We start from the raw sequence: 26280 nt of genomic DNA, 5'->3' as shown, positions 1-26280 counted from the left end.
GAGTACAGGAGATTCAAAACAGTAATGAGTTCACCGTCTTTTCATCCTCGTGCCCTGGTATACAGACTGGATGGGGACCTAAAATACCTTTCTGCTTTGGACCCAGAGAAACTAAAAGGAGAATCTAGCTGCGGGGGTGGAAGATGCTCAGCTTTCCCACCTTCATGTGCGGGGTGAACTCTGGAATTGTCAACATTGCAAGCTGGGAATTGCTAGGCTTGCTGACTGCCCATGAGAAACAATGGAAGGCCATCTTTTCTTGGGCCTTATAAAAGACACGAAATCCTGCCTGCTACTTTCCACTAATATTAATTATTCTTAAATGCCACCTGTAATTTTTACTGTTACAAATGTTCCAGAGGTGATGTTATTACACCTGAATTCTAACAAAAGTCTAGCCAAACAATTGTATTAAAGCTGCATAGTAACACAATGAATAAAGATATATTCATACCAATACATATAATTACAAAAGAAGTTGCAGACAAGCCTGAATGTCATTTGGAATGCATAGCAACTTCAGAGACTAACGTCTTGGAGTGAACCCTGGCACTTTACGTGATGCTAATGGAAAACCATGTAGGTGATTCCACATCCTGTTATATATTGAGGTCAGTAATCAGAGACAGCATCGAAATCAAGTAAGTGGTTTTTAAATTATTGTGTAGGAAGATATTATTTAGATTTACTATGCTTAGATTTTCTGATCAATTAACAGGTCATGACCAAGCAGAGCTTACATTATTCCAAGTGCCGCAATGAACGATTTCCCTCATTAATAAAATGCACCCATCCTAAGTTCATTCAAGCAGCTGTTGCATTTATCATACTTATATTTACAAATGACGATAATGATCACATAATGTTGTTATTATCACTTTTTGGAAAGGATCCAGGATTTGTTTTCTTCGAACTCCTGTGGGCCCTTCCATTTCAAATGTAAAATACATAAAATATTTAGTGTGTTTCAATTGAGGAGTGGAAGTACATTTCACCAATTATTTAGATGTAATAAATATACAATAAGCCAGACATAGAAGCTTAGTCTTTTCAAGTCCCATTTATCACAATAGACTATCATAGGAAAGATTAAGATTCAAAGTTGGGGGAAACTGACTTGCTATTACACTTTCTAATAGCTGGGTGAATATTTTCAAACACTTTAGACAGATTCAAACACAAATGAATTAATGTTACATCGTAATTCTGGAACCTAAGTATGGTTTACTGCTCACCTGCACTTCCTCCCCACTCAACAGCCACTTTTGTTTACATCTTGCAGACTAAGCCTGAGTCAGATGATTCCACATCTTGAGAATTTCAACTCCATCATAGTCCATTTCACTGGAAACTGGAAATGTATCCCAACACAATAGGCCTCATCATCATCAACTCACCATATCACTGACATCTCTACAGCACAAAACATTTCCTCTTTAAACTAAAACAAATGCTGATGATAATGGGGCAGTCAGAATTCAAAACTTCTTTCTATGTCTTAAATAACTACATCTTGCATAGCCTTAAATTACATTGTGATATGTTTTTACACATACAGTGTAAAAAAATAGCTTTATCATAGAAATGTATCAATTCAAGAAGAGGGGAAAGAAAGGTTAAAGTGTTTATTTGGATGAAACAGAGGTTGGTGATGAAAGAATCACACAATCCCTACTGGAATTAACATGATATAAATTCCTCCCCGGGTGGGGCCATCTCTCTTCCTTGCACTTTTTTCTCCCCTTAGGCCCCTCAACCACCAGCAGAGAGTTCTTTCATACTCTTCCATGTGTTCAGACAGCTGTTCAAGACAGATTATTTTGGATTTATTGATTTCTTTATAAATTAATCACTCTGCAACAAGAATATAGCAAATTAAATTATCCTATCCATATAGGCTTCTGTGAAAGAAAAAAATTACATACACAGACACACAAAAGCATTCCTCCCTCTCCCTAGAGCCTCCTTCCCATAGCATATGAATTATTTATGATTCTGTATCAGTCAAGACACTTCAATAATGAAAATGCCCAAGCAGTGGTATTTACAAAAGTTTTTTATGGTCATTGTTTTCACTAAAATGATTTTGTTAAGGTGGTTTTTGATCCTTGTATATGTAGTGCACTATAAAAATCTCTATTTTAAGACTTACTAACATAAGACACTAAATATATATGTAGCTTTAACTCAACAAGACAGTATTTTGGGGAGATGGTCAGAGCATTATAGCTTTTCCAAAAAACAACTCATTAAAGCTGATTTTTGGAACCCAAGCTACAAATGAAATTTGTTTACTCGTCGCTTATTCAAGCAGTTACTTCTTCAGTTTGTGCACTGAATATTTTATTATTCAAATTTATTATCAGTCTTATTGTTTTAGTTGCAATAATAAAGGATCCAAATCAAATAAGCTGATGCCAGCATAGAGGATGCAGATGAACTTGGGAAGCAATACAGGATGTTACATCCCTTGTATGAGAGAGATGGGGTAAAAAGTGGTGGGTTCCTGTTGTCATTGTGGTTCCTCTATGGACTCTAACACATCTTTAAAAGCTACTCCCTAAGAAAAGTATATCAGCTGTCTTGTGATCATTTGAGGTACAAGGAGTGAGAAAAAAAATACATCCAGAAGAAAAAAATTGGGGTTTGCTTCATGTTGTTTCAGGGCACAACCCAAAATGTGCAAAGATGAAAAATACTGACATTAAAATAATGGCATCATATGTGATTTGAGCCTCAACTCTTACTTTGACATTCAAAATGGGCAGATGCACACTTTTTACTGATTTTATTCAATTCTTATTAAAGTTACTTTGAGTGCTTATCTATTACCAATCGTATGTTCCTGTTTATACTGAATATGTTATATCACAAGACCCTGTTGAGCTATAGAAATCCAAAATGGTATAGTAAGGTTGCACATACACAGGAAAGAAAGCTGTGGAAAGAACTTGCAAAACAGGATGTCAAAACCATTTGAAGAGTTATTTTGCTGGCTATCTATACCTACATATTGTTCATTGATCCTCAAGGAACAGTGAATGCTTTTGGCAGGAAATTTAATATTCTACATTGATGCCGATGAAATACCTATGAATTCTTAGACATAGCCCCTCCTTCTTCATGCACTGCCCCCCTCCCACTCTGCAAGCATAAAGGAGACCACAAAAGCATATAGAGTGTGTTCATACACACACAGAAACAGGGGACTTCAGGCAGGCTGGTTGGTTCATTTGTTGGTTGGATGAATTTTAAGTAAAATATTTTCCCTCCTATATAGAAACTTGTCAGTAAAGTCTCCAGATAGGAAATGTTAATCATCACGTGGAAGAAAAAGCCACCAGCTTAAATATCCTTTTTGTATGGAGCAGGTCACCTAACTTCTTAGGGCCTTAGGTGCTTTGATTAAAACGAGGAACTGAACTCTATAATCTGTAAACTTCCCTCCAGCTCTGCAGTTCTAAATCTAGATCTATTACCTCCTTAGCACAAGACCTAAAAGGTCTGAATTCTCTTGTAACTGATTTCTCATTTTACACCCAGACTAGAGCGTGTGACTGTGAGTGTTATAAAGAGCCACTTGGGTCCTAGAAGTTACAACTAAGCTCTGCTTTAGAGATAAGCAAAGGGGCTCAAAAAGGACTTCCTTTAATTATCTGAGGCTATGATAATTTCCAAGAATCTACATTCATCAGAGCACATATTGGAAAATAGGGCTTCCTATTTTCCAGATGGCACAGAGGGTGATTGGGGAATAGTTCTAGAGAATAATGCAAGTTATGCTCAAATGGGGCCCTTTCAAAGGAGGGGGTACAAAGTAATATTTTTCCTCAATTATAGCTCTCTGTGCCAATTCCTGTATTATACATACCACAAGGATGCAAATGATCCTTTAGGGAGGAATGTTATCAAACATATTGGAAAGAAAGGATCACAAGGCTGGGGTAAAGACTAGCTATTTTAATAATACAAGGGGCCAATTGCTTATTCTTTGGAGAGTGACTATAGCAAGCAATTAAATTCCTAAAGTCTCAATAAAATGAATGTTGATTACACCTAAGAATCTGTAATAAAACAGAAACAACTTCTTTTTTCCCAGCATATAATTTCAAGCTTGTGGCTTAGGTATTATATATGCTTATTTTCTATTTTTATAAAATAAGACTAGTTTTCAGTTATTAGCAAGAAAAATTAAAATCCTGGTTTTAAGAGAATCATCTTCAAAGATGGTAAATTTCTTCTGAAACAGTTGTAGTTTTGTTTTCTATCATCCAAGTCTTAATGTTCTCAAAACATGGGCAGGACTTTTACTTTACCTAATGTTCCAAGTCAGAATTTCTACACTTGGGCCCTAAAGCAGGCACATAGGAAACTTTAATTTCATTACAGGGATCTAAGCATTCTGCAGTTTCCATGGCTCAAAAATGTAAGATAGAATACTTGCTCTTTAATACCACTCCTTCCAAAAATGTCTTTTGCGTGACATTCCAAATTAGGCCTTGGGAATCTGCTGGGTACTTTTGAAAATGAAAATACGCTTTATGAGACCAGAGATTGTAGATAAAGAACAATTACCGCAATCCTAAGAAATCCTAAAAAGCCGGGGGTAGGAGTTCCTGTCGTGGTGCAGTGGTTAACGAATCCAACTAGGAACCATGAGGTTGCGGGTTCAATCCCTGCCCTTGCTCAGTGGGTTGAGGATCTGGCGTTGCCGTGAGCTGTGGTGTAGGTTGCAGATGCGGCTCGGATCCCGCATTGCTGTGGCTCTGGCGTAGGCCGGTGGCTACGGCTCCAATTAGACCCCTAGCCTGGGAACCTCCACAGGTTAAGAAACGGCCTAAGAAACGGCAAAAAGACAAAAAAAAAAAAAAAAAAAGCCAGGGGTATTCTTCTATTAACTTACTGGCTGAGGTTGAAAAGAACATTTGCCAGCTAAATCTCCAAAGTCAATGCCCAAAATCTGGACGTGTGAAGGAGAAGCTTTAATGTCCCCTGAGCAGTGCTGAATATAGTGAGTGGCCCACACGGGGGCTCAAGAGAGTGTGAGTTTTGAAGAAGGCAGGGAAATGGTTTGGTTTGATCTGAGCTTTTATTAATGTCAACACGGTCTCTGTGATTGTTAGTTTCAGTCTGGATATTATCTTTTAAGAATCTTTTGCTGAGCAGTACAAAAATGCGATAATACACAAAAGACTTTGCAGTGCTAATAGTATTCAGTGCGAGTCTTGTTACTTTGCAGTGTTGTAGGGAAGAGTGTTCAGAGACTTTTATATGTATTAGCTCTTCCATTTTCAAAACTCTGTGAGGTGGATAGGAAGGATACTCTCACTTTTGTTTTACAGATAAGGATGGTGTGGTGCACAGGGTTAAGAAACCAGCTCCAAGAGAAAGGGCTAGAAATTAGTTGACCAGAAGGCCCACCCAAGCTCCTGTTCCCATCCCCAAATGCTTCTTACTACCCTTCCCTTCTGCAGAGTTTCTCAAAGGGTCATTCTCATCTTCCTTGGGGGGGGGGGCGGAACCCTCCAAAAGAAACAACGTATCAAGTGTGCAAAAATCTAAGATTGGAACATCAAAGATTCTGACTCCCTTTCATTGAAAGCTATTTGTCTGAAAAGTCTCTTGGACTCTCTTTCCAGTGACCTGATCCAAATAACGTGAGAATCACTGTTCTGTTTCCCAGTATCATGGTCTGTTATTTTTCATTTTGAAAGCTTTTTTCCATGGTCAGGTACAGGCCATGGTGGTAAATAAATTATGTATTTGTCTGTGTCTGCTTAAAGGTGGACCCATTCCATGCGTATCCCAGCAGTTCATTACCCAAGAGAGACTAGAGGGTTGGTGGCTTGTATGACCTCCTTTTCCAGATGCACTGCAGTCCGGCTAACCCTTTAGCTCTCTGAGCCATCTCATGGTGAGGCCAGCTCAGAGCACAGGGTGCCTGCGAGCTGGCTGTGTTAGACAGGTGCATTCTACCTGAGCCTCTGCAGGCCAGGAAGCCAGCAGGTCAGCTCTCGGTGGGTCTGAGCAAATGGCATCTTTGGCAGAGCCGATGGCAGAAACCGGTAATGTGCCTGGTAATTGGTTCCAGCAGGATTTTCTGGGGTAGGGGCCTAATGGTTGAAATAGTTAAGGCTTTCATTTCTCTGTGCTGGTTCCAGCAAGAGCCAGAGCCGTTGGAATCAAAGCTTGCTCTGTATCAAAAGGTGCTCTTTTAGTAACTTATTTTTATCACTTGACATTAGTTTTCAAAGAATGATTCCTTTTACTCTCACCCTTCACATTCTTCCTTTGCTCTTGAAATCTGTTATGCTTTATACCTGAGGACAAAGCAGCTGGAAATAAGAGTCATTTCCATTCTCCCACATCCCTCCCTTTCAGACATAAAACACACAAAAAAGGAAGGCTTCTGTGAGTGAATTGTTGCCACAGGAGTTTGATGGCAATGATTCCCTTGATCACAATTAAAAAAACACAAATAGGGATGTGATGGCAGGCAAGAGTACATGCACATGCACACACACACGCACACTCCCACAAATGCATGTGACCTATAAGTAATGTCCTCTGAAATCAGTACGAGGAGATCATAGGTCACTTTTTCAAGGAGAAGAAAAGAGGCTTTCTTAAATGGAGCACTTTCAGTAGCTCTTTGACATCCCTGAAGCAGATTTCGTCAAAAAAGAGTCAGCCTGAAAGCACCCCCCACCCCTCACCGGCCTGCACAGGCACACACACTCCAAAAACCCTGCTTAATTGTGTGGTGTTAATTCTCTTGCATATTCATAAAAATCATTGTCCTATTCAGGGAATTTTCCCTGCTCCATTAAATTCTGTGTGTCAAAGCTAAAAGGGAACAGTTCTACCGTCTTGTTCTTCACATGGGAACCCACATGCATATGGGGCGGGATGACTTTGCCAAGGCCCCGTGAAGGTGACCACTACGCTTTGCATCTCAGCCCAGTCTACCTTTTGGGAACCAGAGTCTGAAATGTTTCATTCCTTCCACAGGTACTTACTGGCCAATACTATGGGACACTAGAGAGGGCCGAGGGGAAGATATGAAAAGAATAGGTGAGAACTAGTCCTTAGGGGTTGCCCAGTTCTTAATGGTTTTTGTATTTAAAGAGAGATGCTAAGTAACAAATATTTTGTGTAAGATGAAAATGTTAAAGTTATATTTTTTCCTATTTTTGTTAATGTTAGAGAAAACTAACATGTAATATCCACATAGATACCACCCCTAGTGTAGACACTTGTAACAAAATGAATGTCTTAGAAGGCTAAAAAAGAATAAGTTTACGGTATCGTAGAGAGTTTTCAGAAATTTTTTGAAAAAAATAGTCCGTTTTGCAGCAACATGGATGGACTTAGAGATTATCCTACTAAGTGAAGTCAGTCAGACAAAGACAAATATCACATGATATTACTTATATGTGGAATCTAAAATATGATACAAATGAACTGATTTTCAAAACAGAAACAAACTTACCACCAAAAAACAAACAAATTTATGGGTGACAAAGGGGGAAGGAATAAATTAGGAGTTTAGGGTAAACAGATACACACTACTATACACAAAATTGGTAAACAACAAAGTCCTACATGTTGCACAAGGAGCTATATTCAATATTTTATAATAACCTATAATCAAAGAGAATATGAAAAATAATATATATGTATAATTGAATCACTTTGCTGTATACCAGAAACTAACACAATATTGTAAATTAACTATGCTTTTATTTTAGAAAATATTGCACGGATTCAATTTGTGTATATTCATATATGTTTATGAATCTAATGCTAAATTATAGGCATTCAAATATCTTCCATTTCATAACCAAATTATATCAGAAATATATGGACATAAAATATTAATGCGTTTAGCTTCCCCAGGTTCTTTCCTGCTCTAATGTTCAGAAAGGTAGAGTGCATTGGGCCCATTAAATTTAGAGGAAAAATCTACAGGTACCACGTTTTTGTTTCTCCTCTCTTCTTTTGTGTTTCTAAAGTCCTGTATGAATAGAGAGACATTCTCTCACTGTTATAGGTAATGCCAGACGCCTTGAAAATTGAGCACCCATGTTTTTCCGCCAATGGAGTCAGGTTTGAAAGACTTGTCTTGTGACTTACTTCCCTTTTCTTCCGTGCACTCCACTTTTGATCATCTGTAGTCTCAGCCTCACTTTTGAGTGGCCCTGGGTTCAGTGAGATAGGCAAAGCATTAAATTCAAAACAGTAACAGAATCTGAATAGGCCTTGGGTGACTGACACATCACCTGAGGATGCAATCTATTTCACTGGGGGAAAAAATGCCACTCGTTCTATCTCCGGGCTCTTTGAAGGTTTTTCCCATGAATAAAATCTGTCTGCTGAGTACCTGTGATAGCTGGTGACCCACAGCAGAAGCTGGCATATGGATGCCTTTTCTCCTGGATATGCTTTGCTTTTTTTTCTCCTTCTCACTGTCGTGGCCCTTCAACAATCCCACAGCTTTTCCTTTTTAATTAGAACAGTAGTAACAGTGACCAGTATTAAATATTTTCTATGTGCCAGCACTGTGGTAAACACTGCATTTCACTAAAACTGCACAAATGTATAAGGTAAATATTTGTATCCTAGTTTAGACAAGTGCTTTGGTAACTTAACTGATGTCCTATTAATAGCAAGGTAGGGAGTCCAGATTCTAATGTCCTATGCACATAATCACTAGGCTTATCCCATAGTGATAGCTAAAGCTTTTCTAGGTTTTTCACACCAACTTTAAATCCCAAATTGGCTTTCCACTGTCACTGAGCCCTGCTTTAAGGCTGCCTCATCCATCCAGTGGGCTCAGTGTATTGTTAAATGATGTAAGTAAAGTCCAATTAATTTTAGAGAAACTCCTGGGACAGTTTTCTCTTGTTCTGTAACAAATTACCACAAATTTAGCGGCTTACAACAATACACATTTACTATCTCACCATTTCCAGGGGTCAGCCATTAGTGCAAGTTAGTTGGGTCCACTGCTCAGGGTCTCCTAAGGCTAAACTCAAGATGTCAGCTAGAGATGTCCAGCTAGAGTCTGGACTAGAAAGAGTTTCTTCTAAGCACCTGCAGGTTGTTGGAAGAACTCATTTCCTAGTGGCTGTGGGACTGAGGTCCCATTGCCCTGCTGGCTGTCAGCCAGAGAATATGCTCAGCTCCTAAAAGCTGCCCTCAGCTCCTTGCCACATGCCTCCCCATCTCAGCAGAGATCACATCCCTCACAGAAACTCCACCTAGCACAGCAATCACAGCTTATTTCTTAATATAGTCCATTGCTCTCTTCCTTTATTTGAAGAACCAAAAATATTAAGAAGGAAATTCAACCGTAATGGAACTTATGTTCCATTATGTTATGTTTTTTATTTCAAGTTAAATTTCAAAGAATGGATTTTAGAAGGCTAGCCTATCAAGGTATTTCCCAAGTTCAAAAAATGGTACTATTGCCCCCCTGATACAGCTAACTATGAGATAAATTGCTAAGGTGTTTCTAAATAAACTTCTTTAAATAAAAAAGAATTGGAAAAATGCTTTGAAGACCTAAAGTCCCAAATGTATCTAATGTGTTTGATCTACATACATTCAATTTGAGAAAGTGTTAGCAAACTTAATTCAAAAAATGGAAAGTGTATAAACTGGGAGGTAGGGACCCTGGATTTTAGTTCTGATTCTTACTGGTTACCTTAGCTGTAAACTGAAAGGGTTAATTTAGACAGGTTCCAGGGGGTTAATGCAAATTATCTCTTGGGATGCATGGTGTGCCACTGGCCCCCAGCTGCCAGGCCAACATTCTTCTTACTCTAGTCTTCTTTGTCAATGGGAATGATCCTCAGCCAACATGACAGAACAGCTGTTAGGAGAGACTAGAGGCTTGACGAAGACACAGAGATTGTCAGACAGCTTCTAGCTGCTTTAGGTGGGCTTAAGTCTTGGGTCCTAATGAATTATGTCCCAGAATGTGGGAAGACCCACAGATAAAGTCCCTGACCCACAGCCTGGGCTCAGTGCCTGAAGATGGGCAAAAATTGTTTTGGTTTTTGTCAAAACTAGAAACTCTATAAAATGCAGGCATTCATCCTACAAACTGCAGCTAAACTCTAAGATCAATTCTCAAAAGGAAGCCTGGGTTACAGGGAACCACTGTAGATTCATGTAAGAATAAGTATTGATTGGCTGACCATATTTCCTGTGCAAACTGGGTTTCTAGACTGATAAGGAAAGGAGATAATATGCAAATCTTGCATCTGTGTAACAAGAATTCCCAGAGGGATTTGGGGTGAATCTAGATGGGGGGGGGGGTGGCAGAGAGTCAAAGGGAAAAAACTGGGAAAGACAGGAACAGGAAGGCAGGCCTTAGAAGGAATGAAGCCGGGGTGGGGGTGGACCTCAGACCTGGGGAAAGTGCTAAAGAACTCCTCTGCAGAGAATACACCCTGAGGCAGCCAGCACAGACCCCAGAGAGCACCCCCAGGTGGCCCCACGTCCTGGCGGCGGAAACACAGGAGGGGTCTTCATAGATGAAGGATGGAGGTGTCCGACCCACCCTGGCTTGGGGTACACAGGGCTCTGGAGAACAGCGGGCTACAGGGATGGGACAAGCAGAGTCAGAGGCTGTGGTGGCCATGCCTGGAGGCCAGGATGCAGACAGCACCTAGTGCCCCACCTGGGCTCCAGGGGGTTGTTTCTGGGCATAAGGGAAGAATAGAACCCCTTTTTTGCTCAATTTTAGGAAGATTCACACATTCTCATTACTCCCTCCAGGAAGTGTAAAACTATTCTACTGAGGTTCAGATGCCCCTCTGCCTGGGGTTGAACCCCTATTCTTCTATTTGCCAGCTGACCTCATGCACATGGCTTACTTCCCCTAAGCCTCACACTGATGTACCTTTCTCCGCAACAGGGATGATGGGAGGATTCAATGACATTTACCCATGCTTAATAAATATCAGATGTCACTAATACACCAGCTCAAGCTGATAGTGCCTGAGGAAATTATGACAAAGTCTCTCTCATTAAATTTGTAGACAAGATGGAGAAATGAGGAAGAGGCAGAAACATGATTTTATGGCTTGTAACTGGTTAAGCAACAAAACAAAAGCCTGCAAATTAATTCAAGAATATCAGTCTGAAGAATTTGTAAATTACCCAAGACCTCCTAGGAGTCTTCAAAGTGTTCCCAAACTGCAGGTTCTTGCTTTGATGCTTAGAAACAAATAAAATGACAAGCAATTCCATAGAGTTGCCTTTTTATAGTCTCTGAAGTTACTTACAGTAAATTGCTAAATTTGAAATTTGCAAACCAAAATGAGCCCATTACTAAGATAACTGAGGAAGCTAACTCCTCATTCTCCAAGAGGCCTGTCCTAGGAACCAGATAACACTGAGCTGAACTGGGTTGTTTGCACCCCCCAGGCACAGAGGCAAACCTCAGAAACATGGCATTTTTATTCTAGCATCATCAGGCATATCCTGACTTGGTAGTTTTCAAGTGCTGCTGTATGTGGCATTCACTGATATAACACATCCCATCACATGTGAACAAGGCCGGAATCTGAGTCCTCACTTCATTCATCTTCTCACCTCCATCTTAGTGCATCTTCGGTTGATAGGATCACTAAGAATGTCCCCACAATGCTGCATGGTTCCATCTCCGAAATGTAAACTCTTCCTACCACGCCATTTCTCCATCCAGATTTCCCCATCCAGATTTCTCCTCTCTTGCTCCCTTGTCCTGGGGGCCCCTAAAAACCTCCATTTCCTCCCAATAGAACACACCTCTTTATCTGTGCCATCCTCTCCACCTAACACAGATTCCCCATCCCCCTCTCCATCCACTCTTTCACTGTATCAGTTGCCTGTGGCTGCTATAACAAATCACCACAAAGTTGCAGGCTGAGGAAGACAGACTTTATTCTCTCACAGTTCTGGAGTCAAAAGTCTGAAATCAAGGCACCCTCCAGAGGCTCTGGGCGAGAACTACTCAGTGCCCTTCTCCAAGTTTCTGGCAGCTGCAGGCCTTCCTTGATCTGTAGCCACATCACCCTAGTCTCTGCCTCCACCTTCATGCTGCCTTCCCCTCTGTGTATCAAAGTCTCCCCAGACCCTCTCTTACAAGGATAAGTGTGAAGACACTTAGGACTCACCTGGAAAAATCCAGGCTAAGAATCTCCTTTCAAGACCTTTAACCACATTCTTTGCTATATAAGGTAATATTCATGGATTTCAGGAATTGGGGAGTGAATATACCTTTAGGGAGCTTTTTTATTTTATTTTTTTGAAGCGCAAAAGTTTTTAATTTTGACTTTAAAAATCCAATATATCTATTTTTGCTTTTGTTACTCATGCTCTTGGTGTCATATCTAAGAATCCTTTACCAAATATAAGGTCATGAAGAATTGACCCTATGTTTTCCTATAAGATTTTTATAGTTGCAGTTCTAATAGTTAGGTCTTTGATCCATTTTGAGCCAACTTTTGTATATGGCATAATATAAGGGTCCAACTTCATGCTTTGCCTTTAGCTATCCAGTTGTCCCAGCATGTGTTGAAAAGAACATTCTTCCCCGTTGAATGGTCTTGACACCTTTATCAAAAGTCATTTGAACATTAAATATATGAGTTTATTTCTTTTTTTTTTTTTTTTTTTTTGCTTTCTAGGGCTGCACCTGCAGCATATGGAAATTCCCAGGCTAGGGATCCAATTGGAGCTATAGCTGCTGGCCTGCACCACAGCCACAGCAATGCAGGATTCTTAACCCACTGAGTGAAGCCAGGGATTGAATCTGCAACCTCATGGTTCCTAGTCGGATTCATTTCCACTGCGCCAAGATGAGAACTCCAAAGATTCTTTTTTTTTTTCTTTTCTTTTTTTTGGGCTTTTTAGGGCCACACTTGTGGCATATGGAGGTTACCAGGCTAGGGGTCTAATCAGAGCTTTTGCTGCTGGCCTACACCAGAGCCACAGCAACGTCAGATCCAAGCTGCCTCTGTGACCTCTACCACAGCTCATGGCAATGCCAGATCCTTAACCCATGGAGTGAGGCCAGGGGTCGAACCTGCAACCTCATGGTTCCTCATCGGATTGGTTTCTGCTGCGCCACGACAGGAACTCCAAAGATTCTTGATATGATTTCAATTTTCTTTTTTTTATTTTTTAAAATTTTTTAATTGCTATTTCCCCAATACAATTTTTTTTCTACTGTACAGCATGGAGACCCAGTTACACATACATGTATACATTCTTTTTTCTCCCATTCTCATGCTCCATCATAAGTGACTAGACATAGTTCCCAGTGCTACACAGCAGGATCTCATTGCTAATCCATTCCAAAAGCAATAGTTTGCATCTATTAACCCCAAGGTTTCAATCCATCCCACTCCCTCCACTTCCCCCTTGGAAACCACAAGTCTGTTCTCCAAGTCCATGATTTTATTTTCTGTGCAAAAGTTCATTTGTGCCATATATTAGATTCCAGATATAAGTGATATCATATGGTATTTGTCTTTCTCTTTCTGACTTAACTTCACTCAGGAGGAGAGTCTCTAGTTCCATCCATGTTGCTGAAAATGGCATTATTTTGTTCTTTTGTATGGCTGAGTAGTACACCATTGTGTATATATACCACATCTTCCTAATCCAATCATCTGTCAATGCACATTTGGGTTGTTTCCATGTCTTGGCTATTGTGAATAGTGCTGCAATGAACATGTGGGGGCATGTGTCTTTTTTAAGGAAAGTTTTGTCCAGATATATGCCCAAGAGTGAGATTCCTGGGTCATATGGTAGTTCTATGTATAGATTTCTAAGGTATCTCCATACCGATCTCCACAGTGGTTGTACCAGCTTACATTCCCACCAACAGTGTAGGAGGGTTCCCTTTTCTCCACACCCCCTCCAGCATTTGTTACTTGTGGACTTCTTACTGATGGCCATTCTGACTGGTGTGAGGTGGTATCTCCTGGAAATTTTGATTTGCATTTCTCTAATAATCAGGGATGTTGAGCATTTTTTTCATGTGCTTGTTGGCCTTCTGTACATCTTCCTTGGAGAAATGTCTATTCAGGTCTTTTGCCCATTTTTCCATTGGGTTTTTGGCTTTTTTGCTGTTGAGTTGTCTAAGTTGCCTGCATATTTTAGAGATTAAGCCCTTGCCAGTTGCATCATTTGAAACTATTTTCTTCCATTTTGTAAGTTGTCTTTTTGTTTTCTTTTTGGTTTCCTTTGCTGTGCAAAAGCTTGTCAGTTTGATTAGGTCCCATTGGTTGATTTTTGCTTTTATTTCTGTTACTTTAGGAGACTGACCTGAGAAAATATTTGTAAGGCTGATGTCAGAGGATGTTTTGCCTATGTTCTCTTCCAGGAATTTGATGGTGTCTTGTCTTATATTTAAGCCTTTAAGCCATGTTGAGTTTATTTTCATGCATGCTGTGAGGGTGTGTTCTAGTTTCATTGATTTACATGCACCTGTCCAGGTTTCCTAGCAATACTTGCTGAAAAAACTGTATTTTTCCCATTTTATGTTCTTGCCTCCTTTGTCAAAGATTAATTGACCATGAGCATCTGGGTTTATTTCTGGGTTCTCTATTCTGTTCCATTGGTCTGTATGTCTGTTTTAGTACTGGTACCATACTCTCTTGATGACTGTGGCTTTGTAATATTGCCTGAAGTCTGAGAGAGTTATGCCTCCTACTGGGAATACACTTGACCAAGGGGGTAAAAAAACTTATATGCCAGGAACTATAAAATATTAATCAAGGAAATTAAAGAAGATGTAAAGAAATGGAAAGATATTCCATGCTCCTGGGTTGGAAAAATTAATATTGTAAAAATGGCCATACTACCCAAAGCAATCCACAGATTCAATGCAATCCCTATCAAATTACCCATGACATTTTTCACAGAACTAGAACAAACAATCCCAAAATTTATATGGAACCACAAAAGACCCAGAATTGCCAAAGCAATTCTGAGGAACAATTTTCTTAAACTTACTGAGGCTTGATTTGTGGCGCAGAATGTGATCTATCCTAGAGAATGTTCCATGTGCACTTGAGAAGAATGTGCATTTTGCTGCTTTCCAATGGAATGTTCTATAAATATCTATTAAGTCCATCTGGTCCAATGAATCATTTAAGGCCTGTGTTCCTTGTTGATTTTCTGTCTGGATGATCTGTTCATTGCTATAAGTTTGTGTTAAAGTCCTCCACTATTATTGTGTTATTGCTGATTTCTCTTTTAATGGCTGTTAGCAGTTGCCTTATATATTGAGATGCTCCTATGCTGGGTACATGTAGGAAATTATTTTTTAACAGCTTACTACACTTACCAATATTCTCAACTCCTTTGCCTCCCTGGTCCTTTTCTGCTGTCCAGTAAAGAGTCAACCTTCTTATCCACACCTGGGCAGCTGCTGGACAAATTACACTCCCCCAGCCAGATGCCACTGGAAATTCCCAGTCTCCAATCCAGGAAATCAGATTTGTCACCCTCCCTTCTAGATGAGGCCACACCATGGAGTCAAGTCTAGAGTTGTAAATGGGCAAAAACAAGGACTTGGATTCAGGTCGAAGTTATGTATCCTTTAATTTATTTCAACAAGTAGTGCAAAAACTGCAAACAAGGTCAGACACAGTCCCTACCTCCTTCCTTTTGTCTCATGGAGGTAGACCAGAAGTATTGCGTCTTAACAGCTTAGGTAGAGAGAGAAGGCCATGGAGGTCCAGGACAAAAGGACTGTGGGCTCACCCCCTTTCATGTGCCTGATTCAGTCAGGCTCAGAACAACCTATATTACAGTGTTAAGCTATATAAAACCTTCCCAAGAGCTGTGTTACTCATCACAGGGTCTGGCAGGTCTCCCCTAGAGGCTTCCCACACCTACTTAGCAGAGTGTACAGCGCTTTTCCATTGTCCTCAGAATAAAATTCAAGCTGCTTAGTGCGAAGACATCAGATTCCACTTAGGCCTCTTCTTTCATTTCCCAGGACTCTCGACCAATAATCCTCAAGTGCTTAGAGTCCCAAGCATTCACTTTCCTCTCTTGCATTTGCTAATCTTCCTGCCTTCCATCACCCCTCAGGAGCCAGGTCAGCTCCAAGTCTTCCCAGAACCACCCCCAGCCCCCTGCTTCTCCTCCAGCCCCACTGCCCCATCACCACTACCACCAGCAGGTGGAGGTGCCCCTCCTCTGTCTGACTCCAGCTTTCTTCATGCCACTTTCTGATGAACCAAAGTCATAGTGTCTGACACATAATGAGAGCTCAATCATACTGAATGTATACATCAGTGTCATTTCATCAATGTGAATCACCTCTAGGCTTTATTTTTAGTTTTTATTGAAATATAGTTGGTTTACAATGTTGTGTTAGTTTCAGGTGTATAGCACAGTGATTCAGTTATACGTATATACATACAGAAATATTCCTTTCTAGATTCTTTTCCATTAGAGGTTATTACGAGATTGGCTTTAGAACCTAGAGTTCTTCACTGTCCACGCAAAATGAAATATCAGGAATGGTAGGTAGGTGTTAAGTCACTCCCCACCCCCCCAGTACTCTGCACTAGTCAGGCTGGCCATGATATTCCACATGTGGTTACCACCCTTCAAGGAGGGGGTGGATCCTGGGGCACATCTAGTGAAGCCCAAACAGAACATCGAAAGGCTGGAAACCAGAAAGCTAAGGAGAAGCTGGTGATGCTTACCTTGGAGAAGGGAATGTCAGGAGCTGCCTCCATGAAGGCAAATTTCAAATACTAGAGACAGTGCTAGGAGGTTCCAATGGAACAGAACCATATTTCAGAAACTCCACAAGTCAGAGATGAAAGGGGCTGTTTTCCTTAGAACAGGAGAGGGGGATTTATGGGCCTGGATATGTGAGCATCACAGGGCACTCAGACTAGAGGTTTTCTTTTTCCTTTTTTTTTTTTTTTTTTTTTTTGTCTTTTTAGGGCCACACTTGCAGCATATGGAGGATCCCAGGCTAGGGGTCAAATCTGAGCTATAGCCACTGGCCTACACCATAGCCACAGCAATGCCACATCCAAGCTATGTCTGCAACCTACACCACAGCTCACGGCTATGCCAGAGCCTTAACCCACTGATCAAGGCCAGGGATCGAACCTGTGCCCTCATGGATACTAGTCAGATTCATTTCCGTTGAGTCATGATAGGAACTCCTAGAGGTTTTCTACAGACTCTCCCACCCTGACATTCCAAGATTCAAATTAGTTAGCACATCGGGCATCTGCTCCTTAGCAGTTCTGGAACAGCCTGGCTCTTCCCAGCTCTGTGGGTGGGCTCTGCACTGAGGAAGGCCCCCCAGCCTGGCCTATCTCTGCTACTTGAGTGTGGACATTCCAGGCAAATCTTTCAGGATGATTGGATTTCTTCTCCCTTCCAACTATCTGTCAGTGATTACAAAATTATATATTTTGCTTTGTAAGACTGTGACAAACTGTGTTAAAAGTGATGCAAAAAAAAAATTGAACAAACAAAGAGCAGCTACTTATTTTCCTAAGAAACCTTAGAGTAAGATTCTGGCCACTTTCTCAGCTGATATCATGCTTGCTTGTTTGTACATAACGTTATCATTATTTTCCAGCTGACATGTTTGATTTATGGTTCTTCATATCTTTGAAGTAATGCACTTGGTAATTATAGTCACTCTATTGATTTTCATAAAGCTAATTTTTTTTTGCTGCAAACCACGTCTAGAGCCAGTGAATCACATACTCTCCATCTCCAGCTGCTTGGGTGATCATATAAATACTCAAATAGGGCTTGCTGCCAGCTTTGGACACTGTTTACTCGATCTTTAAATTCTATACCTTTAAATTCCTTAATGAATCTATCAGTTCATAATTGTGTGTTACTAACCAATTCATACAGCCTTGCTTTGACTATTTCCAGTATTTTATGTGTTGAAGGAAAAAGATGTTGCAATAAAAATGGACTAAAGAAGGAATTAACTTACCTTCTGAAAAAACACATGCAGTTATTATTTTATGAAAGGAAGATCAAAACTGCTAAGAAAATGATACAAACAGACATAACATTTAATCTCTGAGAGAAGCCATAGTCCTTGCTCGAGATGAATTTTCCCAGTGTATTTCAAAGGCAGTCAGCTGCTGGGCTCTATTTATGCATGTATGTGTTGCCCTCTAAGGCTTACCGACAGATTCAAACATGCTGTCATCCATGCTTAATGGTTGTGGTGTACCTGCTGCTCTTTGCCCCACAGTTTGCTTAGCTCACCACGTTGAAAACACAGCTTTGTGGACCAGACAGCGAGGTCCATCCATCAGTACCATTATGAAGGTGCAGAGTCTGGACCCTGCCTGACCTGGACCAGGCTCCACGCCATCAGCTTTGCCAACACATGCTAATCTGTTTTGCCTTTCAGCGCCCCAGAACAGCCCTGCAACAGAAGTCAAGGAATGGGCTTCACCTCCGGCTTCACCTCCAGCTCCCCCAAGGACCAGCTGGGTGATAACGGTCAAGGCAGGCTTCCTTCAACCACTGCCTCCCCACCTCACCAGATGGCTCTGAGAATCCAGGAATACAGATTAGAAAAGCCCTCTGTAAGTAATAAGACACTGATCCCACCTGCAGGCAGGGAGTTTATCATCCAAGGTGATGGGGGAGATACTTCTCACTGAGCCTGGTAGGAAAAGGGCCATGCTGTGCAGGGGAAAATTCACATGTAAACACACATAGGTCCATGTTAAGTCCGCAGGAATTTCATGTCATTTAAATATGGATTAAACATGGGACTTTCACAAGCCCAGAATGGGCATCTCCCCAGATTGTACTAATGACAATTACGGGGATACACACACAGCTGCGCACAATCAGAATCACAGAAGAGGAGGGACTGGGAGGGCACGTGCTCCAGGTGAGCACACCAGCCTGGTCACACTGCGTCAGGGGATTGTCTACTGGCCACTTCTCACACTTGCTGGGAACACTGTGAGGGCAATGATTGTGTCTTTCCTACTTACTCACCCACAGCTCCTCGCCAGTGCAGTTTCCTAGGCTGCCAGTGAGCAGAATCACATGACTCTGTGTCCAGTGAAACTAAGAGGTGTATGTACATCCAAACTATAATCTTTTATTTTCACACTTTCAAACAGTCTACTTATACCTTTATTCACTTCAATATGTATGACTCCATCACCAGTTAAAAATATTTCTGTGGACTAAGCACTCTATGTTCCCATTTATTGGTCCATAAAAATGAAAGCATGTAAAAAATAATGTCACAGATGTGAAAACTGATAGATATTTCGACCCCAAACTATAATCTTAAGGGAAAGGAAGCTAAATACAATGCAAGTCAGACAGGGGACTGGGAGATGCAGACAAACATCCAGGCCCATGAAGATGGCAGATCCCCAGCCCCATCTACACCCCCATCCCCAGACCCTCTCGCAGTGGGGCTAAGAATTCACATGTTAAAAGCTCCCTTAGTTAAACATAAGTTGGTGCAACTGCTGCGGAGAAGAGTATAGAGGATGGAGAGTCCACAAAAACTATAGTTTCCATATAACACAGCAATTCCACTCCTGGTCATGTATCTAGAGAAAACCATAACTTGAAAAGAAGCAAGCATCCCAGTGTTCATTGCAGCATTATTTACAATTGCCAAGACATGGAAGTAACTTAAATGTCTGAATGGATAAAGAAGTTATGATGTGTATATATATATGTTACCCAACCATTAAAAAGAATGAAATAATGCCATTTGCAGCAATGTGGATGGACCTAGAAATTATCATACTAAGTGAATTAAGTTAGACAAAGGCATATAGCATATGATATCACTTATATGTGGAATCTAAAATGTGACACAAATAAACTTATTTACAAAACAGAAACAGACTTATAGACATAAAGAACAGACTTGTGGTTGCCAAGGGGGAGGAGGAGCTGGGGAGGGAAGGATGGGAAGTTTGGGGTTAGCAGAGGCAAAGTAATGTGTATAGAATGGATAAACAATAAGGTCCTAGTGTATAGCACAGTGAACTGTATTCAATGTCCTGTGGGAAATCATAATGGAAAAGAAAAACAAATGAAAAAGTCAATAAAAGTTTATTGGTCATTCTTAGAGACCCGGAGGTTGAGAAGCATGCTGTTGTGGCCAGTCTCCAAATGCCTCATAGCCAGTTTAGTGAAGTGAGCACAGAAGAGAAAAAGACCTGGGTCTGAGGACAGCTTCCACTTCCTCAGGAGCACAACAGTGGGTGAGTCATTTAGCTGAGGTGGGAATGACAAAGCTATCCTCACAGGGGTGTTAAAAAGGGCAAAGAGGAAAAGGCATGTCACAGGGCTGCATAAACGACAAGAATCCACCCAAGGATGGGTGCAGCTGCATTTGTCATTGTTGGGTGACGGCTGCCTGAGCCCTCAGACACTGGCTGGCAGAAGAAGAAGACCTCGGATGGATCGCAGCTCCAGGGTGTGGGAGGGCAGCCAGGTGAAATGATCTTGCAGCTGTGGGACAGCCCCTGCTGATCCTCCCATTTACAGGCTCTCCTCTGATGTCTAGTATCAAGATCAGGGCCTTCTCATTAGCATGTCATTTAAAAGATAGGATCCTGCCTTAACATAACATTCATAGCATGTATTTACTAAGTACTACTTGCCAGACACTTTATGTACATTACCTAATTTGCTCCTCCAAAAACCCAATGAGGTAGTGGTATTGGCATCTTGACCCCCTTTTTACAGAAGAAGAAAGTGAGGCACAGACAAATGAACTTGCCCCAAATCAAGTATTTAGGCTGGAACCCAGGCATCCTGACCCAGAGCCCAAGCTCATTAGAACCGCATTGCTCACTCATCAGAGGACAGTGCAGAAGGCGTCCTGGCTCCTGCCTTTCCTGTCTCCTCTGAGACCCACAGACAACTGAGGCGCTGAGGGACAGGACCTAGACTCCTACCAGCCTGGTCAGCATTCCTCCCACCACACTGAACTGACAGCTCCCACTGTGCAACATTTAAAAATTTTTTTCCTTTTAAATTTAGAGTGTAGTTATCTACAGAAGTAATAAAAACATAGCCTTGATTGTATTAGTCTCAGTTTAGGAAACCAGTGATGTTCATTCACATAAGAAAATTACAGAGAACCATTATGAATTTTGCAGCTAGAATGTCATACCTTGAGTGCAAGAAATGCATGGAGTATAAGCCTCTAGATGAAGTGAGCTGGGAATGGAAAACAGACTGGCCGTTTCCCAAGGAGAAAGCTACAAACTCTTCTATTGCTAGATATAAAAATACAGAGCTTTTAGATCCCATAGCTCCCTATCTAATTAGGTTTCTCAAGAGTGACTAAAAGTACCAACACATTCTCTTGCTTTTAAAGGGCGAGGTTTTATTCATCATCACTGATTAATACCCAGAGGCCTCACTCATAGTCTTACCTAGCAGGCAGTGTTGGTGACACAGATGGCAAGGGGCTGAACCACAACAACAGAGGCAAGCCTGGGAGGTGGAAAGGAGCCAGACATGCGCCCAGGATTAGACCATTCCAACAGCAAAGTAAGACTCCAATAGACAAGTTTTTCCAAGTTTTGGGCAAGTCAAGGTGGCAGTTCTTCTTCTCTAAAATATCATCTAAAAGCAATAAGGACTGTGAGAGACAGAAATGCAAATTCTATCTTCAGTGAAAGATATTGAAGTAAGTGGCACCATCTTCCAGGCAATGTCAACAGGAAGGTGGGTACAGGAGAGTGGAAGGGGCTTACCTAATTTGGCACAAAGGAAAACTAGAGAAGGTGGGAGTGAGTAAAGCCTCATACAGAGAGTCTGGAAACACAGGAAACAGTGGGTCAGTGAGATAGGATGAAGAGACACTAAAACAATTCACACATATAATTCTATAACTTAAGAAGAATTCCCGAAACACGGTGCCATGAAAATGCTGCCATAAGACAAATGAGGTTGTGGGCAAATATATCAGCATGAATTCATAAACGAAGCAACTGCCAGGATAAAAGGGGAGCTCAGAGCAGAGCCAGGACTCAGATGAAGCCTGGAGAGATGGCAGAAGGAGTAGCAGCATCCAGGAGAGAAGAGAAACACAAAATCATTACCAAAATGAGGCCACAGCAGGAGCAGCCCAAAAGATAACAAGGCTCTACTAAAATCATCAACATGGACGTGGAGGACAGGTTTGAGAAACATAAGCAAATAAAATGGAAATGAAGAGTTAAAAATAATTACAAATAATAAACAGAAATTTTTAAAAGTAGATCTAACATGGTTCTCTCTTTTAAATGAAATAATAGAACAGGAAAGATACAATTCAAGACACGTTTTGAAAACCAAAGCTAGATTTGAACCTGCATTTGAAGATATACCCCATATTCCAAGGAAAAAAAAGTTCAACAAAACCATGAGCACTGTGACATAGCCTGGAAATGTGATTATACTTCAGAGACAATGAATGAATTGTGTGGACCTCTGTGTAAAACATTCAATTCATCTACTAAAGGAAAAAAAATATTTTGACTTGAGACACTAGAAAATAGTATAATATTCCAAAGCCCCAAAAATTACTAAGAAAAGAACATATGACCCAAGAATTTATACTCAACATGTTATCGTTCAAGTATAAAAAGAAAAAAATCCTAGAGAATATAGCTTCCACAAGCATCTCTTGAAGATATTATTACAGAACAGCTTTTAGCCAAAAAAAAAGGAGGATGACAAAACTACAACGGACAGACTGGCAGTAAGTCCTAAATTTATCTGTAGGAATAAACAAATGTAGGGATTATGGTTGGAGAACAGAATTGAAATTCTATAAATATGGACAATATTACTATGATATAATTAATAAAATTTAGGAGGAAAAGAACCGAATGGTGAGAGATAAAGTAGTACACTGAATGGTGAGAGATAAAGTAGTACACTGAATTCATCATCTTTTACAGATAGGGATAAAAACAGCAATTAAAGATGTTGAACCAATAGGAAAAGGCATGTAAGGGTAAACATGTCATCAGCATAAAAGGTGGTGGAAGCAAAAAAAGAAAGAATGGAGAAAATGGAAATAGAGTAATTTCATCATTTCTCACAAAGATAAAAAATTGAAGATTAAAAATTAACCCCTTTGGCAAACTAGGCATAGAAGGGAGATTCCTTAATCTCACTAAAACTATATACAGAAAAAAATACATAGCAAATATACTTTATCCTAGAATGTTAAAAACATTACCTTTGGGATTAAGAACCAGGGATGCCTACTATCACCACTTCTATTAGACTTTTTCTAGAGACATTAGGATTGGAAAGGATGAAACAAGTCTGCCATTATTTGCAAATGATATACTTCTCTACACAGATAACACAGAAGAATGTACTGAGCCACTATTAAGAAGTCAAACATGGGAGCTCCCTTTGTGGCTCAGGGGAAACAACCCGACTAGTATCCATAAGGACCAGTGTTTGATCTCTGGCTCTACTCAATGGGTTAAAGATCCGGTGTTGCCATGAGCTGTGGTGTAGGTCGCAGATGGGACTCAGAATCCATGTTGCTGTGGCTACTGGTAGGTCAGCAGCTGCAGCTCCAACTTGACCCCTATCCTGGGAACTTCCATATGCTGCAAGGGCAGCCCTAAAAAGCAAAAAAAAAGAGGTCAACACTTTTCTACTCATCAGCCACAATTAGTTGGAAATGGTTTCTAAAGCAACAAAATACAAATTATTTAAGGAAAAGTCTAAATGTGTGAAAGCCCATCTTGAAAATTTATAAATTTTATTTTAAAGCAGTAAAGTAACATATATATGTTATTGGGTAGGAAGACTCAATAAAGACGGCAGTCCTTTCCCAATTGATCTATAGATTAACTGCAATTCCAACCAAAACCCAAGCAGGATTTTTTGAAGACTTGATAGAGTCTCAAATTTCTATGGAAGAACAAGACACCCAAAGAGGAATAAAGTGGAGGAACTGGTCACATGAGATATGAAAACTCATGAAACTATAGAAATTAAGACCATGCAGCATTGAGAATGGTCTTAATTTAGCAAATATACTTTGTCCTGGAATGTTAAAAGACAGGTCCATGGAGTTCAAAAGAGAAATAGTGAAAATACTGAAGGAATTAAGATATGAACAGTAATGCAGATACCCTCAGAAAGGAACTAGAAAATATAAGGAGGAGCCAAGAAAAACTAGAACATTCATTTGCAGAGATGCAAACGGAACTAAGGGCAGTAAAAACCAGAATGAATAATGCAGAAGAACGAATCAGTGATATGGAAGATAGAATAATGGAAATCACTCAATCCGGTCAACAGACAGAAAACTGAATCAAAAAACTGGAAAGCAATATAAGAGACCTATGGGATAATATAAAGTGGGCCAATCTACGCATAATAGGAATTCCAGAAGGAGTAGAAAAAGATGAGGGGATGGAAAATATATTTGAAGAAATTATCACTGGAAACTTCCCAAATCTAAAGGATGCTGGGTTCAAGATACAAGAAGCACAGAGGGCCTCAAACAAACTGAGCCCAAACAGACCCACAGCAAGACACATCATAATAAAAATGGCAAAAGTTAGTGATAAAGAGAGGATCCTAAAGGCAGCAAGAGAAAAACAGAATGTTACCTACCAGGGAAGCCCCATAAGAATATCAGCTGATTTCTCTACAGAAACACTACAGGCCAGGAGGGAATGGCAAGAGATACTTAAAGTGCTCAAAGGAAAAACTATGCAACCTAGAATACTCTATCCAGCAAGAATATCATTTAAAATAGAAGGGGAAATAAAAATTTTTTCCAAATAACAAAAACTGAAAGAATACTGCAACACAAAACCCAGGTTAAAGGAAATATTGAAAGGGCTTCTCTAAACCAAAAAGAAAGGAAGGAAAGGGAAGAAAAAAGAAAAGGAAAAAAAAAAAGAAGAAGAGGAAGAACTAGGACTGAAGAAACCGCAATCAGAGAGCAGTCACTCAAATAAGCCAGCATACAGATTTAATCATGAACAGGCCTCAAACAAAATGAAATTAAAAAGAAAAAAATAAAAAAGAGTCATCAAAACCATAAAATGTGGGCAAGGGATGTTAGGAAGTAAATAACCCTTTTTGTTTGTCTGTATGTTTCTCTTCTTAATTTTAATATAATGATGAAGTGTTTGAACTTACAGGACCATCAGACTAAAACACACAACTATGGGAAGGGGTTAGCATACTTAAAAAACAGGGCAACCACAAGCCAAAACCAAATATGGCATTTGCAAAAAATGAAAAAAAAAAATCCACTCAAGCAGATAATAACAGGAGACCATCCAACCAAAAAAAAAAAAAAGAAAGGAAGAATGGAGAACCGTAGAATCAATTGGAACACGAGGTTCAAATGGCAATAAATAATCATCTATCAATTATCACCTTAAATGTCAGTGGACTGAACGCCCCAATCAAAAGACACAGGGTGGCTGAGTGGATAAAAAGGCAAAAACCTTCAATATGCTGCCTACAAGAAACTCACCTCAGGACAAAGGATACATATAGATTGAAAGTGAAAGGGTGGGGAAAAATATTTCACGCCAATAGACATGACAGAAAGCAGGAGTCGCAATGCTCATATCAGACAAAATAGACTTTAAAACAAAAGACATAAAGAAAGACAAAGAAGGACACTACTTAATGATTAAGGGATCCATCCAAGGAGAGGATGTTACTATTGTCAACATATATGCCCCAAATACAGGAGCACCCAGATACATACAACGAATATTAACAGACATAAAGGGAGATATTGATGAGAATACAATCATAGTAGGAGACCTTAATACCCCCCTCACATCAATGGATAGATCCTCCAGACAGAAAACCAATAACGCAACAGAGATCCTAAAGGAAACAATAGAAAAGTTAGACTTCATTGATATCTTCAGGACACTACATCCAAAAAAATCAGAATACACATTCTTCTCAAATGCTCATGGAACATTCTCAAGAATCGACCACATATTGGGACACAAAGCTAATCTCAGTAAATTTAGGAGCATAGAAATTATCTCAAGTATCTTCTCTGACCACAATGCCATAAAATTAGAAATCAACCATGGGAAAAGGAAAGAGAAAAAACCTACTGCATGGAGACTAAACAACATGCTACTAAAAAACCAATGGGTCAGTGAGGAAATCAAGAAGGAAATTAAAAACTACCTTGAAACAAATGATAATGAAGACACAACCACTCAAAATCTATGGGATGCTGCGAAAGCAGTGCTCAGA

The 26280-nt window shown here is 40.2% G+C and overlaps 1 protein-coding gene across 1 annotated transcript in view; it reads left to right on the top strand.

Annotated features, from left to right (window-relative positions):
• Nucleotides 1–26280, top strand: part of LOC125120634 (peroxiredoxin-2-like) — a 145990-nt gene that overhangs the window by 62443 nt on the left and 57267 nt on the right. Inside the window, 1 exon segment of the mRNA XM_047769135.1 lies at nt 18428–18605. Coding sequence (XP_047625091.1) covers nt 18428–18605 — 178 coding nt within the window.

This window comes from Phacochoerus africanus, chromosome 2, assembly GCF_016906955.1.
Source record: "Phacochoerus africanus isolate WHEZ1 chromosome 2, ROS_Pafr_v1, whole genome shotgun sequence".
NCBI lineage: Eukaryota > Metazoa > Chordata > Mammalia > Artiodactyla > Suidae > Phacochoerus > Phacochoerus africanus.
This window is presented reverse-complemented; position numbering and strand designations above follow the sequence as displayed.